Source organism: Choloepus didactylus, chromosome 13 (assembly GCF_015220235.1).
Source record: "Choloepus didactylus isolate mChoDid1 chromosome 13, mChoDid1.pri, whole genome shotgun sequence".
Taxonomy (NCBI): Eukaryota; Metazoa; Chordata; class Mammalia; order Pilosa; family Megalonychidae; genus Choloepus; species Choloepus didactylus.
In genome coordinates, this window is record NC_051319.1 from 59,591,151 (window position 1) to 59,607,899 (window position 16,749).

At 36.0% G+C, this 16,749-nt stretch overlaps 1 protein-coding gene across 2 annotated transcripts in view; it reads right to left on the minus strand.

Moving 5' to 3' along the window:
• Positions 1 to 2,270: 2,270 nt before the first annotated feature.
• Positions 2,271 to 16,749, minus strand: part of DTWD2 (DTW domain containing 2) — a 232,896-nt gene continuing 218,417 nt past the window's right edge. The window contains exons 6-9 of one of the 2 annotated variants that reach the window (XR_005211467.1): positions 14,348 to 14,566; positions 12,635 to 12,682; positions 10,548 to 10,639; positions 2,271 to 2,403 (exon numbers count right to left, since the gene is read on the minus strand). Coding sequence is in view for 1 of the 2 variants with exons in the window: in XM_037802102.1 (XP_037658030.1) it covers positions 14,396 to 14,566 (171 nt within the window). In the remaining variant the exon portion in view is untranslated. Of the gene's footprint in view, positions 2,404 to 10,547; positions 10,640 to 12,634; positions 12,683 to 13,084; positions 14,567 to 16,749 lie in introns of those variants that run through there. The other variant, XM_037802102.1, reaches the window with a different exon arrangement.

Consider the following 16,749-nt stretch of genomic DNA (forward strand, 5'->3'; position numbering starts at 1 on the left):
AGCCAGCTGTCTGATCAAGCAAGCACTGGCCTAACTATTGCTGTGAGGATGTTTGTGGCTGGTTAATAAACCAACAGGCTGGTTTATCAAATCATCAGTCAATTGCCTGCAGCTGTGACTGATGACGTCAACAAAGCGTGTGCCTTCCACAAAGAGAATGCAGATGGCTGGATTTAATCCAATCAATCAGTTGAAGACTTTTAAGTGAGACAGATAGAGGACATTCACTTCTTCTTCGGCTGACCAGTGAAGTGTTTCCTGAGGAGTTCATCAAACACGTTTGTAGAAGTTGCCAGTTCATATCCTGAGGAGTTTGTTGAAGTTGCCAGTTCATTTCCTGAGGAGTTCATTGAACATCTTCATTGGAGTTGCCAGTTTGCTGCCTGCTCTATGGAATTTGGACTCATGCAAACCCACAGTTACATGAGACACTTTTATAAATCTTATATTCATAGATATCCCTCATTGATTCTGTTCCCCTAGAGAACCTTAAGTAATACAGAAACTTTGTTTCACTTCACATCCCCCTTTTGTTCAAGATGATGTTCTCAATCCCATGATATCAGACCCAGATTCATCCCCAGGAGTCATATCCCACATTGCCAGGGAGATTTACACCCCTGAGTGTCAGATCCCACTTAGGGGAGAGGGCATTGAGTTCACCCACTAAGCTGGCTTAACTAGAGAGAGGGCCACATCTGAGCAACAAAGAGGTGCTCAGGCGGAGACACTCAGGCACAATTATAAGGTTCAGCTTCTCCTTTGCAGTAACGAGCTTCATAAGGGCAAGTCCTGTGATAGAGGCCTCAGCACATCAAACCACCAGGCCTCAAAGTTTGTTAGAACATCAGCAACAATCAAGATGAGGAAGCCCAACACCTGTGCATTTTCCCCCAGCTCCTCAGTGGGGCCCTGCATATATATTATTATTCTCTGTCCAAATTACTTTGGGATGTGTCTCTATTTCACACTAACCTATGCAAACCAGGTCTCACTTCCTATTAAAAGTTCCATGTAATTATGGTATTTGAACAAAGTGTATGAGTTAAATTGTTTAGGAAATATAGATATTGCACGAACTAAACATCTCTTCCCTTGGTCTCACATGGAATTTGAAGTTTTAAAATGCAGTCAGTATTGTCCTTTATCCTTTGGCCCAATTTGCCCTAATCCTAAACACATGTGCTTCATTCATATCTCTAGTTGAAGTCTAGACCCTTTTTCAGCTTTCTTAACAGTTGCTATATGTACTAATAGTGACATTCATATCAGCCAAGTTCTAGCTCTGAGTTTCAGGTGTCACACAGATACCCAAAGTTCCAGGGATCAATCAGGTTATACACAAAGGTATCAGCATCTTAGAATCTGGACATAGCCATTATAATTCAGGAATAGATGTGACTGCTCTAAGAGCTAACAATCTAGGGACCATTACAACAAATGTTCCCCTGATAAGCTGTGCTCTAAGGTTCAATTCTGACTTTACACATTGTAGTTAGTCCATATTGGTGAGGCATTATAGTGTTTGCCTGCGTTTCTGGCATAGTTAACTCAAAATGCTGTTGTTCTAGTTTGCTAATGCTGCCAGAATGCAAAACACCAGAAATGGATTGGCTTTTATAGGGGGGGTTTATTTGGTTACAAAGTTACAGTCTTAGGGCTATGAAGTGTCCAAGGTAAGGCATCAACAATAGGGTACCTTCACTGGAGGATGGCCATTGGTGTCTGGAAAACCCTTGTTAGCTAGGAAGGCACGTGGCTGGCATCTGCTCCAAAGTTCTGGTTTCAAAATGGCTTTGTCCTCTCTCAGCTTCTCTGGAGCAAGAGTCTGCTTTCAATGGCCGTCTTCAAACTGTCTCTCATCTGCAGCTCCTGTACTTTCTTCAAAGTGTCCCTCTTGGCTGTAGCTCCTCATCAAAATGTTACTCACAGCTGCACTGAGCTCCCTCTGCCTGTCAGCTCATTTATATGGCTCCCGTGATCAGGACCACCCTGAATGGGTGGGGCCACACCTCCATGGAAATATCTCATCAGAGTTATCACCTACAGTTGGGTGGAGCGCATTTCCATGCAAACAACCTAATCCAAACGTTCCAACTTAATCCCCACTAATATGTCTGCCCCACAAGATTGCATCAAAGAATATGGCTTTTTCTGGGGGACATAATACATTCAAACCAGCACAGCTTTCTACAGGTTTCATTCACCTCATTGCGTGTCTCACAGTTTCACTCCTTCTTGCAGTTGCTCAATATTCCATTGTATGCGCACACAACAGTTCAATATTCTGTTCCTCAGTTGATGTACCATTAGGCCACCTCCACATATTGCAAATCATGCATACTCTCTCCATAAACATCAGTGTGCAAATGTCCATCATTGATGGTACTTTTAAAACTTCATCTGTGTGAGACCAAAGGAAGAGAAATTTATTAAGTGGCAAAATCTATATTGTTTGTAACACTACATGATTTAACCTGTATGATCAATTTATTTAAACAACATAATTACATGGAATGTTGAATAGGGGTGAAATCTGGTTGGTTTGTACAGGCTAGTGTGAAGCCCCAATACATGCCAGAGTAATTTGTGCAGAGAATAAAAATGTATCTGCATCAAGGTCTATATTTCCTAAACAATTTAACTCATACACTTTGTTCAAATACCATAATTACATGTAACTTTTAATAGGAAGTGAGACCTGGTAGGTTTGCATAGGTTAGTGTGAAATAGAGACATATCCCAAAGTAATTTGGACAGAGAATAAAAATATATATGCAGGTCTCTCCTGAGGAGCTGGGGGAAAATGCAGAGGTGTTGGGCTTCCTCACCTGGATTGTTGCTGATGCTCTCACAAACATTGAGGACTGTCGGTTTGATGTGCCGAGCCTTCTATCACAGGATTGGCCCTTAGGAAGCTCAATACTGCAAGGGAGAGGCTAAACCTGCTTATAATTGTGCCTAAGAGTCTCCCCCTGAGTACCTGTTTGTTGTTCAGATGTGGCCTTCTCACTGTAGTTAAGCCAACTTGGTGGGTGAACTCACTACCCTCCCCCCTAAGTGGGATCTGACACTAAGGGGTGTAAATCTCCCTGGCAATGCAGGATATGACTCCTGGGGATGAACCTGGACCTGATATTGTGGGATTGAGAACATCTTGACCAAAAGGGGGATACGAAATGAAACAAAATAATTTTTCAGTGGCTGAGAGATTCAAAATGGAGTTGAGAGGTCACTCTGGTGGACATTCTTATGCAATATATAGATAACCCTTTTTAGGTTTTAATGCATGGAATAGCTGTAAGTAAATACCTGAAACTATCAAACTGCAACCCAGTAGCCTTGACTCTTGAAGACAGTTGGATAGTAATGCAGCTTACAAGGGGTGACACTGTGATTGTGAAAGCCTTGTGGATCATGCTCCCTTTATCCAGTGTATGGATGGAAAGGTAGAAAAATGGTGAAAACAACTAAATGAAAAATAGGGTGGGGGAGACGATTTGGATGTTCTTTTTTACTTTTATTTTTTTATTCTTATTTTCACTTTTTCTGGTACAAGGAAAATGTTCAAAAAATAGATTTGGGAGATAAATGCACAACTATATGATGGTACTGTGAACAACTGTACACTTCGGATGATTGTATGGTATGTGAATATATCTCAATAAAATTGAATAAAAATGGATCTGCATGGCCCTCTCGAGACACTGGGGTAAAATGTGGCTGGTTGGGACTAAAGCAAATCAGGCACAAGGGTGAAAGATGATACTTACTGCAACTTTTGTGCAAGACCAAGGGAAGAGATGTTTATTTCATAAAGAAGTATCTATATTTTGTGTAGGACACCAGATAGTTTAACTTGTATGATCCATTTGCTTGATCACCATAGGTACATGGAACTGTGAATGGGAAGTGGAACTTCGTGAGTTTGTACAGGCTGGGGTGAAATCCCAATACTTCCCAGAGCAATATGGGCAGGGCAGAGAGTAAAAGTGTATTTATGCCCCCCCCTCCAAGGAAATGTGGAGAAATGCAGAAATGTTGGACTTCCCCACCTGTGTGATTGCTAATTTTCCTGCAACTTTGAGGACGGCCAATTTAGTGGGCCAAGCCCTCAATCTGGGGGCCTTCCCTTGTGAGGCTAGTTGCTGCAAGGGAGAAGCTAAGCCTACTTATAATTGTGCCTAGGAGTCCCTCCCACCCCCAGAGAGCCTCTTTGTTGCTCAGATGTGGCCCCCTATCTCTCTAAGACCACTCGGCCGGTGAACTCACTACCCTCCCCACTACATGAGATATGACAACCAGGGGTATAAATACCCTGGCAATGTGGGAAAAGACTCCTGGGGATGAGCCTGGACCCAGGACTGTGAGTATGAGAGGATCTTCTGGACCAAAAGGGGGAAAGGTTGAAACAAAGTAAGGTTCCAGTGGCACAGAGATTTCAAATGGAGTTGACAGCTCACTGTGGAGGGTATGCTTATGCACTACATAGACACCACTTTTTTGTATTTAGTGGGTTGGAATGGCTGGAGGGAAATACCTGAAGCTGTCAAACTGCATCCCAGTGACCTTGATTCTTGAAGACGATTATATAACTATGTAACTTGCACAGTGTGACTGTGTGATTGTGAAAATCTTCTGGCTCATACTCCCTTTATCCAGTGTATGGACAGACGAGTGGAAAAATGGGGATAAAAATTAGATGAAGATGAAGTATAGGGTGATGGAAGGGATGGAAAGATTTAGGTATTCTTTTTTACTTTGTCTTTATTTTGGAGTAAGGAAAGTTTCAAATAAAAATTGAATCAATTTTCACTACTGAATAAAATAAAATCAATCAAAAATTGATTCTGGTGATGAATGCACAAATGTACGATAGTGCTGTGAATAACTGTACACTGGAAAACTGAGGGTGGATGAATATATCTCAATAAAACTGTATTTTTAAAAACATACAACAACAATGGGCACAAGGAGGGAAATGGGATGCTTCAGATGTTCTTTTTTATTATAATTTTTATTTTATTTTTTGGAGTAATGAAAATGTTCAAGGATTGACTGTGGTGATGAAGGCACAACTATATGATGATACTGTGAACTGACTGTACAATCTGAATGTAAGTTATGTGATTCTGTATCAATAAGACTGCATTTAAAAAAAAAGGAAAGAGCTAAAATCAAAGAACTAACGTAACAACTGAAGAAGCCAGAAAATGATCAGCAAATTTATCTGAAAGCAAGTAGAAGAAACAAAATAACAAGGATTAAAGCAGAAATAAATGATATGGAAAACAAAACAAAACAAACAAACAAAAAAAAAAAAACAGAGAAAATGAATATAACCAAAAATTGGTTCTTTGAGAAGATCAACAAGATTGACAAACCCTTAGCTAGACTGACAAAGTCAAAATGAGAGAAGACCCAGATAAACAAAATGATAAATGAGAGGGGTGACATTACTGTGGATCCCGAAGAAATTAAAAAAAAAGAAATCATAAGAGGATACTATGAAAAACTGTATGCCAACCAACTAGAGAATTTAGAAGAAACAGATAATTTCCTGGAAACACATGAACAACCTAGACTGACCAGAGAAGAAATAGAAGACCTCAACAAACCAACCACAAGCAAAGAGATCCAACCAGTCATCAAAATAAATGGCCAGGGCCAGATGGCTTCACAGGGGAATTATACCAAACTTCCAAAATGAACTAACACCAACTGTTCTAGTTTGCTAATGCTGACGGAACGCAAAACACCAGAGATGGATTGGCTTTTATAAAAGGGGGTTTATTTAGTTACACAGTTACAGTCTTAAGGCCATAAAGTGTCCATCAACAAAGGGTATCTTCACTGGAGGATGGCCAATGGTGTCCAGAAAACCTCTGTTAGCTGGGAAGGCACGTGGTTGGCATCTGCTCCAAAGTTCTGGTTTCAAAATCGCTTTCTCCCAGGACATTCCTCTCTAGGCTGCAGTTCCTCAAAAATGTCACTCTTAGTTGCAAGTGGGATATCTGTCCTCTCTTAGCTTCTCTGGAGCAAGAGTCTGCTTTCAACAGCCGTTTTCAAACTGTCTCTCATCTGCAGCTCCTGTGCTTTCTTCAAAGTGTACCTCTTGGGTGCAGCTCCTTTTCAAAATGTCACTCACAGCTGCACTGAGTTCCTTCTGCTTGTCAGCTCATTTATATGGCTCCACTGATCAAGGCCCACCCTGAATGGGTGGGGCCATGCCTCTATGCAAATTATCTCATCAGAATTATCACCCACAATTGGGTGGGTTGCATCTCCAAAGAAACACTCAAAGAATTACAATCTAATCAACACTGATAACATCTGCCCACACAAGATTACATCAAAGATAATGGCATTTGGGGGGACATAATACATTCAAACTGGCACACCAACCCTACATAAACTCTTTCAAAAAAATTGAAGAAAATGGAAAACTAACCAACTCATTTATGAAGCCAATATCACTCTAATACCAAACCCAGATAAAAATGCTACAAGAAAGGAAAACTACAGGCCAATCTCCCAATGAATATAGATGCAAAAATTCTCAACAAAATACTTGCAAATTGAATCCAAAGACACGTTAAAAAAATCATACACCATGACCAAGTGGGGTTCATTCCAGGCATGCAAGGATGGCTCCACATAAAATCAATCAATGTAATAAAATGCATTAACAAATGAAAAGGGAAAAATCAAATGATCAACTCAATAGATGATGAAAAAGCACTGAACAGAATTCAGCAACCTCTTTTGATAAAAACACTTCAAAAGGCAGGAATTGAAGGAAACTTCCTCAATATGATAAAGAGCATATATGAAAAACCCACAGCCAGCATAGTATTAAATGGGAAGAGACTGAAAGCCTTCCCTCTAAGATTAGGAATGAGACAAGGATGCCCTCTGTCACCACTATTATTCAAATTGTGCTAGAAGTTCTAGCCCGAGCAATACGGCAAGACAAAGAAATAAAAGGCATACAAATTGGAAAGGAAGAAGCAAAACTGTCATTATTTGCAGATATATGACCTTATATTTGGAAAACCCTGAGAAACTGACAACATATCTACTTGAGCTAATAAACAAATTTAGCAAACTACTGGGATACAAGAATAATGCACATAAGTCAATAATGTTCCTATACACTAGAAATGACCTAACTGAAGAGACACTCAAGGAAAAGATTCCATTCTCAATAGCACCTAAAAAAATCAAGTACCTAGGAAAAACTTAACCAGGGATGTAAAAGACCTCTACACAGAAAATTACACTACTTTACTAAAAGAAATAAGGGACCTAAAGAGAAGGAAAGATATTCCGTGTTCATGGATAGGAAGGCTAGATGTCAGTCCTACCCAAACTGATCTACAGATTCAATGCAATTCCAATCAAAATCCCACACAATCTACTTTTCAGACTTGGAAAAGCTAGTTATCAAAATTATTTGGAAGGGAAAGATGCCTCAAATTGCTAAAAACATTCTAAAAAAGAAAAAACAAGTGGGAGTCCTTACGCTTCCTGACTCTGAAGCTTACTATAAAGCCACAGTAGTCAAAAGAGCATGGTATTGGCACAAAGATTGACATATTGATCAATGGAAACAAATTGAGAATTTGGAAATACACCCCCAGATCTATGGACAATTGACTTTTATAAGGACCTCAAATCCCCTGAACTGGGACATAACAGTCTTTTCAACAAATGGGGCTGGGAGAATTGGATATCCATATCCAAAAGAATGAAAGAGGACCCCTACCTTACACACTATACAAAAATTAACTCAAAGTGGATCAAAGACCTCAATGTAAGAGACAGTACCATAAAACTCCTAGAAGATAATGCAGTGAAACATCTTCAAGACCTAGTATTAGGAGGTCACTTCTTAGACCTTATACCCAAAGCACAAGCAATGAAAGAAAAATTAGATAAATGGGAACTCCTCAAAATTAAAACCTTCTGTACCTTAAAGGAATTTGTCAAAAAGGTAAAGAGGCAGCTAACTCAATGGGAGAAAATATTTGGAAACCATGATCTGATGAAACTGATATCTTGCATATATAAAGAAATCCTACAACTCAATGGCAATAGTATAGACAGCCCAATTATAAAATGGGCAAAAGATATGAAAAGACATTTCTCTGAAGAGGGAATACAAACGGTTAAAAAACACATGAAAAAATATTCATCTTTACTAGCTAATAAGGAGATGCAAATCAAGACCACAATGACATATCTCACTCCAATAAGAATGGCTGCCATTAAACAAACAGGAAACAATAAATGGAGAGGATGTGGAAAAACTGAAACTCTTATTCATTGCTAGTAGGACTGTATTGTGATATAGCCACTCTGGAAGACAGTTTGGCAGTTTCTCAGAAAACTAGATACTGAGTTACCCTACAATCCAGCAATTTCACTTCTCAGTATATACCCAGAAGATCTGAAAGCAGAGACATGAACAGATATTTGCACACTGATGTTCATAGCAGCATTGTTCACAATTGCCAAGAGATGGAAACAATCCAAATGCCGTTCAACAGATGAGTGGAAAAACAAAATGTGGTATATATACATGATGGAATACCATACATAAGTAAGAAGGAATGAGATTGTGAAAAATATGACAACATGGATGAACCCGGAAGACATACGCTGAGTGAAATAAGGCAGACACAAAAGGAGAGATATTGTATGTTACCACTAATGTGAACTCTGTGAAAAATGTAAAATAAGTGCCTTATAATGTAGAATACATTACTACATATTACTATTACTACATATTACTACAGATAGTCAGAAGCTAGTGAAGGGGGAACGCTAATCTAATATGTACAGATATGATAATGAGGGTGATCTTAGTAATATGGGAATGGTAAGGTTTGACTGTGGCTCATTAATGGGATTATAAGTATCAATGATGCACTGAATGCAAAACTGTTTGTAAATGGTTGTTTAAAGGCATGTAACCTACAGAGTAGCACCACAAACCTAAATAAGCGTTAGCATGATTTACTTACAAGGTATGACACTTCTGCAGAGGGTTAACAACAGAGTGGTATGGAAAAATTACAAATTACATATTAATGACTATATTTAATAGGAATATCTTATCAACTCTTCACTAATACTAGGGATGAATAATTAGCAGCTAAGAAATGTGGGATGTATTATGTTAATTGTTTAAAGTTGAGTGATGATGACTGTACAACTAAGTGAAGCTAATGTAAGAAACTGACCATTTATTTTAGGATGGAATATATATTAAGTGAAGTTAGGAACCCAGTACTTAATAAATCAAGCCCTCGACTTGAGGCTTCCTCTGGTGAAATTTAGGGTTGTAAATAGGAGACTGAGCCTTCCTATAAGTATGCCTAAGAGGCACCTCCAGGGAACCTCTTTTGTTGTTCAAATGTGGCCTTTCCCTCAACTTGGCAAATAAATCCATTAACCTCCCCACCATAAGGGACATGACTCCTAGGGGAATGAGTCTCCCTGGAAACGTAGGACATGATTCCCAGGAATGAGCCTGGCCATGGTAGCAAGGGATTGAAAATACCTACTTGACCAAAAGGGGGGAGAAAAAGGTATTAAGCTGAGGTCTCAGTGGCTGAGCAATCCCAAATAGAGTCGAGAGGCTAACCTGGAGGTTTCTCTTATGCAAGCTCCAGCTAGATATCCCAAATGGCCACAGTGTGCCATGCCCTTACCAAAAGTAGTCCCAAAATACCTAGGTCCCTACCTGAGATTCTATAAAAGATGCACTCACTAAGTTTTATATTTCAGAAACTTAAATTCACCAGAGTGTTCCTACACCAGACAAGCCCTAAAACCCAAAGGCAACAGCCTCCTTAAGATCAACTACCAGATGCAGCCCCCTTCCTCATACTGTCAACTCCTCTTTCTATAAGAACAAGTTAGGGTGTCACTGCCTAGACACCCCTGAAGATGGAGAAAGAGATTGAGAGGAAGGGGTGGCCACAAACAAGATAAGATTTAACAGAGGTCTATGAATAATGAAACTTTACGTATTTTTTTTTTTCTTTTTTGGATGCTGAGTTGTTGGATTGGCTGGAAGGAGATAAATGACATGGTGGAACTGTAGCCTATTGCATCCTTTTGGATTTGCTCTATAGCTGCTCATTGAAGTTTGCCTTGAAGGTCTTCACCTTTCTGTATATACCTTGTATTGCATAGTAAGGAAAGAACTGAAACTGTGGAACTGTAATCCATAACAATTTTTGAAATTACCTATACGACTGCTGGTTGAGCTGTACATTGAGAGATGACACCTTTCTGTATGAATGTTACATTTTATAATAATGGAAATGGCTGAAGTTGTGGAACTGTGACCCATGACATTCTTTGAAATTTGCTAACTATTGTGAAAGTGTTCTTTGAAAAGTTATCACTGTTATGTATAGATGTTAAAGTTTACAATAAAAAAAAATAAAATAAAATAAAAAATTAAAGTTAGTTGCTTTGTTAATATATTTTACCTTGAAGATACTCATTATTTCTATTAATATTTACTTTACCTTTATTCAATAAATGCATTTTTTCTTTTATAGGAGACCATAAATGTTCTCGGTGAAAGTATCTGTCATTGTTTGCCACACAGAATTTGAATCTGCAAGAGTTCAGAGATTTACTTAAAAAGCAAATATTAAAATATAATGTTAAAACAATGTTTTCATTTTTACAATTGTAGGTAGGTAAGAATTCCAGAAATGGAAAAGGTTGAGTTTACATTTTAAATCCAAAGTCAAGTCATTTTTATGTACAAGTAAAAATGTTTCCCCATAGATTTTTATCAAGAAAAAAAGTGACTTTAGAAATCAACCTTTTAATAAAGCCAAAATAGCACTCGAAATTTACAAAATCTAATGACCATATTATAAATTATTGCCCTTTTTTCAAAATCAATTCATGCTTCCCCCTAAAATTACATTTACACAAAAAATGCAATGGATATTTCACTTTGTAAATAACATATCCAGAAGCAGAAATGGGTGCATGTGATCAGAATGCAAAATAAATGAGTGTATCTGTGATACAAATAATCCTGAGGCAGACGTAATTTTTAAAATATTTCAAATCTGTAATAAACTTAAAAATAACAAAAACAGTAAACCATGGAGTATAATTTCTTATTCAAACTTTGTTTAGTTCAGTTTAAAAATAATCCCTTACCTTTAAAAGTTTTTTAAATAGTTCTTATGTTGTTAAGACTAATAAACAATTGCTTGTTTCCCTAATTTGCTTTAAATAGTTTTAACAGTGAGGGAGCAAAGTAATCATAGTCAGTATGATCTAAAAAGTCACAGAACATTGCCTGACTTCTTGCACAAATTTTAAATATAAAATTGTAATCTGTCAAGACGAACACAGGATATTTTGTAAAGAAATATGTTTTAAAGGAGACAAGAATAATTTGCAAAAGTAAAAAGAGCTAGTACCCAGGATCAGGATAGTAGGAAAGGAAAGGGGACAGTAGTGATGTGAGTGGGAGAGGAGGAACCTGGGAAGGAGAAGACAGTGTGAAGGGAGAGTACACAGAACATGCTTTAAGTAAATCCAGTAAATGAAAATTTACATTGGACAAATTAAGAGGTAGTGACTTATTCTACAAAAAAAAATCTGCTTATGGAACATAATTAAATGCAAAGTCTCATTACATCTAAAACAGTATAGTTTATTTATAAAAAATTACTTATACCTATTTTTAAGGAATAAATCTAGAAGGTAAAGTTAAGTACATTATATAAAACTTTTGAGTTCATTCAGTCAGGTCTAATTTCTTTCTTATAACATCAATAAAATTTACTTCTATATTGCTGACATTTGAATCAAGGGTCAACAATTCACCACCTTAAAATTCAGCATCATTCAACGCACAGGATTACATTTCTAATCAGCCTGTTTAAGGTAATAATGGGAACGTGATGAAGGAACTGAAAGAACTAGGTAGAATTAGGTAGACGTGTTCTTCTACATAATTCACTAACAATAATAGGAGTGAAGAGCTTGCTTTTCTCCAAAATATTAAAAAAAGCCCTAACACTGTAATGGTCAGGGCTAAGAACAAAGTTGCATCTGACATCTTAAAGCTGGGGAAGATAATTTTTCCTAATATAATTCTCATGCTTTACCTAAGAGCTTTCATAAGCTATTGAAAGCTGCCAAGCACTGTGACTCACTTCAAATATTGTCATCTTCAACCCTTTATACTTCCTCCCCACCAGTCACAGATATGACTCCCCGGATAATACTAATTATCTGCAGTGATTCGCAATGAACTCTTAACTAGCTGACTAAAAGTGTGGTCACTTTGTGTATAAGGGAATACTATACTCTGAGTCACGTGGTTTAAATAACAACTCACAAAACAATCTACCCCACTTCAAAGTGCATTTAGCAAACATATGTAAAGCCTACTATCAGCTATAAATCCACAAAATCTGAAACCAGTCTAGGCAAATTATGCAATTAAGAGGCATCAAAATTTAAAAGTCAACTAATACAATAAAAAAGTAACCATTTTCATAAGCCAAATTAAATTTGCACATAATAATACTTTGAGAACTTTTAGTAACTAAAAATAATAATAGTTTTTAAAACTTACTTTAAACTGCTTAATGAAAACAGGTAACAGATACAGCATGCACTGTAGCTAGACAAGATGAAATAAATGGAATCAATTTGTAAAAAGGTCAGTAAAAAATACGTAAAAGGTTAATTTGGAAAACTATATACTTTCTGTAAGAAAATTTTATACATTTCCAAAAACTAAATTTTAAGCTTTTTAAAGTGTTTGAAAATATTCTAAAGTGTTGTATTTAAAAGATAAAAGCAGCAAGTATTTTTAAAAATCAACACAAACTAAAGTAAAATCTTTGAGACATAAATGATGTCTTATGTAGCAATATTCTTTAAAAAAAAGCAGTAAGAATAGCTAAAGGAAATCTATTAAGTTTTATTTTGACATGAAAAAATTTACTGCAAGATGATTTTAAGTCATTTAAGAAACTATTATACAATAATATATATTATTTATTCTCTTAATATACTTAGCTAAACATTCAATATTGAGGGTTTTAAACTATAATGAGCTAACTTGTTTTTAAATCCAAAAAAAGTCAAAGATGGAAGACAGAAACCTAACTTTTATTTAACATTTAACCAAATTTTCTGCATTGTTTCCTCAAAAATTCATTAGCATTCTAATTGTGACTAGCATTATAGCTTTTAAAAAAGGTCTCGTTCAGGTCAACAAAAAACGAAAAAAATGAGCATGATGACTGTTGAAAATAACCATTGGTGCATGCTCATGTACACATACACATGCAGAAAATATATATCAAACTTGCTTTTAAATTGCTAAATTGCATGTTTTGGTTTTTCTTACAATTTAAGACTGAATGCTGGAAACTGTAAGTTATAAATAAAGAACAAAACAAAATCCTCTCTTCTTGTCAAAAGGTGTACATAATGGTAGAGAATTTTATAGAATATAAATGCACATTACATACATGTCTCCTGTTCTATGCAAAAATCCCAGTACATATTTTTCTAAGGGAGAGATGGGGAATTTGTTCTCTCAAATTGAAAGCTTTTGCCCTATTTTTTGAAATAGCCTAAGCTACAGGCCTCAAATTAACAGCTGTATTATATTCTATTTCAGTTGTTTACAAATACAAAACATTTTATCAAGACAATGAATTTGCTCAATGAGTACTGAAAAACCAAAACTTATCCAAAGTGAATGAAAATGAAAATGTGTGCCATATCATATTGCATGCATCTCTTAAAAATTAGGGTGATTAACAGAACAGTTAAAATCACATCAGGTGAGTTAAGGTTTAGTCCCTAAAGATTACTTATTTTTATTGTTTTACTGTTTTATTGAAAGAAACAAGTTTAATCTAAAGTACTTGATTATCATTATCTTCTTCTGTTACTTATTTCAAACCATAAAGTTCACGTATAAGACTGTAAATTGATGTAGGTACCCTCTATTATAGGTCTATATCTAATGATCTATAAACTTTAATGGAAACAGTACTGCTCCGACGAGGCACAACAATTTCCTTCCATTTTATATGCAATAACTTCTAACCCAGCTCAACAATTAGTTACATTTTAAATTACAGATTTGAAAAATGTATTCAGGCATATTTAAAAAATACAATGTAAAATGTTGATTTTCAGAGTCAGTGAATTTTTTGTTTTGTTTTATGGCTATTTGGTTTACTTCCTTTTCTTGGGCAAGATAAGTATGCAACTATCTTCCTTCTTGTAGACAGTCAAAAACCATAGAGTCAAACTGTCTGCATACCTAACTTGGTATTGTCAGCAGTAAACTAGCACCATAAGCACAATTATACTAAATTTTAATACTCTTCATTAACAGTTCCATTTTCCTGAGTTTGCGTTTGTTCTTTGGCATGGGCTTAGGATATAATCCATTTTTCAGAAGGTGTTCCTTGCTGAGGCGAATTTGAGCACCATGCTGAAGCTGGAAGGAGCATAATGCTTGAAGAGGTCGAAGCAAAGTCTATTAAGATAACAAAAAACAAAACACCAAAACAGTGTTGTGACAATCATGATAGTCTATCCCAATTTATTTTTTTCAGAAACAAGGATTATTATGTTTCTTTTTGGCTAGGACTGGCATTTAACTATGAAAAGCAATAAACATTGTGATAAACATATAATTCTAAATAAATACCTTTAAATTCATACCTTGCATACCACTAAGGAATCCTAGTAAAAAGAAAACAAACACTGAATTTTTTTTATTAGAGAAGTTGTGGGTTTACAGAAAAATCATGCATAAAATAGGATTTCCATATACCACTTATTATTAACACTTTATATTGGTGTGGTACATTTGTTACAATTGATGAAAGCACATTTTTATAATTGTACTATTAACTATAGTCTATAGTTTCACTTAGAATTCACTGTGTGTGTGTAGTTTCATGGATTTTTAAAAAAATTTTATTCTATAACCATATATATATAACCTACCATTTACTTTTTTTCCACATTCAGATATATATTTCAGTGCTGTTAATTATGTTCACGATGTTGTGCCACCATCACCACCATCCATTACCAAAACATTTCCATTGGTCCAAATAGGTACTCTGTACATTTTAAGCCTTAATTCCCTATTCAGTATCCCTACCCAGTCCCCCTGGTAACTTATATGCTAGATTCTGATTCCATTAGTTTGCTTATTCTAATTATAGAAATACTGACTTTTATTTTAGGTTGTAAAATCTGAACTTAGTTTTATACATTAATTTATTCAAAACACCAAGAAAAATCATTACATTTATAATAATTTAATGTTATAAGCAGGCTCAAAGAGACTTTCTATTCAAAGATAAGTGCATCAAATTAATAATTCAGCTTCAATCTAACTGACCTGTTAACAGTCAGTAAGAAGATGAGCAGAGGATAAGTAGTTTACTAATTCACTCACACTGATCCATGGACCATACTGGTTAGATATCAAAGTTTTTGGTACATTTGAAATAATTCTGACTGTAGATGTATGTACCTGTCTAAATTCAAATACCTACAGGGCCAAGTATGTAGCCTAAACATGTGAACTGCATGGGCCTATAAGACAATAGGGAATGGTAGAAATTGTAAAATAACAGGCCCTACTCAGATTCAAAAACAAAAAAACAAAAAAAATAACCATGCCAGTGTTTTAAAGGTCAGATTCTGTCTTCAGGGTGATACCCCCGATCTAACTAAACCTTTAAATAATGAACACAAAAAATTGAATTGGGTAGACACTAAACCTTAAAGGAACATAAAAGGAGTAAAGAAAAAAACTGATAGATTTAACTACAAAATTTTCACAATATCTATATAAAAAATTTATCTCCCTCGCCACATATAACATAAGTGGTAGCAAAAGAACTCATACAAACTGTGGCAACTGCTAGTAGTTCCCTCTGTATATCCATTCTTTTTTTCTTTATTAAAAGAACCCAATGTTTATTCAAGGTGGCAGTGTTCCCAGCTAATAATATTGCATTGGATACATGACACAGTTTTATTCTAGGAGATTAAGTAGAAGCCCCTGGGTAAGGATTCTAGACATCCTCTTTAAAAGTGGACAGACATAGCAGGTACAGGCATTTTGCCCTTTCTTCTTGCCTGGAACACGATGTTAGACCATCACGTGACTGCTAGGCAATTAATATGAGGATTGAAGCCAAATACATAAGATGACTGAAAGAAAGAAGAAACTTGAGACCCGGATATCCTTACTGAGGTGCCTTATAAGCTCCGGACTGCCTACCTCGGCATTTCTTACTTATAAGAGAAAAAAGAAAGTCATTTGGTTTAATCACTGTAGAAAAAGCTCTGTTATATGCAACCAAACATCATCCCCAACTGATAAACACCAATAAGAAAAAGACAAACACCTTGGAAAAGCTCTGCACCACATATGACTGTAGAAAGACCCTTAGGTAGATTCTTACTTTTTAAAAAAATGAATGAAAACAAGAGAGGGGTATGTGGAAATGATTATATATTAGTTTACATAGTCAACAATGTGGTTCTAGACTGGACCTGAACCATCATACCTAGGAAACATTTTGAACTATATATGGACTGAGACAACAAAAGTTTCTATTGCTATTTCATGATGTTTATTAAATTCTTCATATATAGGTGAGAACTAAAATACCTATGGGCCTCCAACTTTAA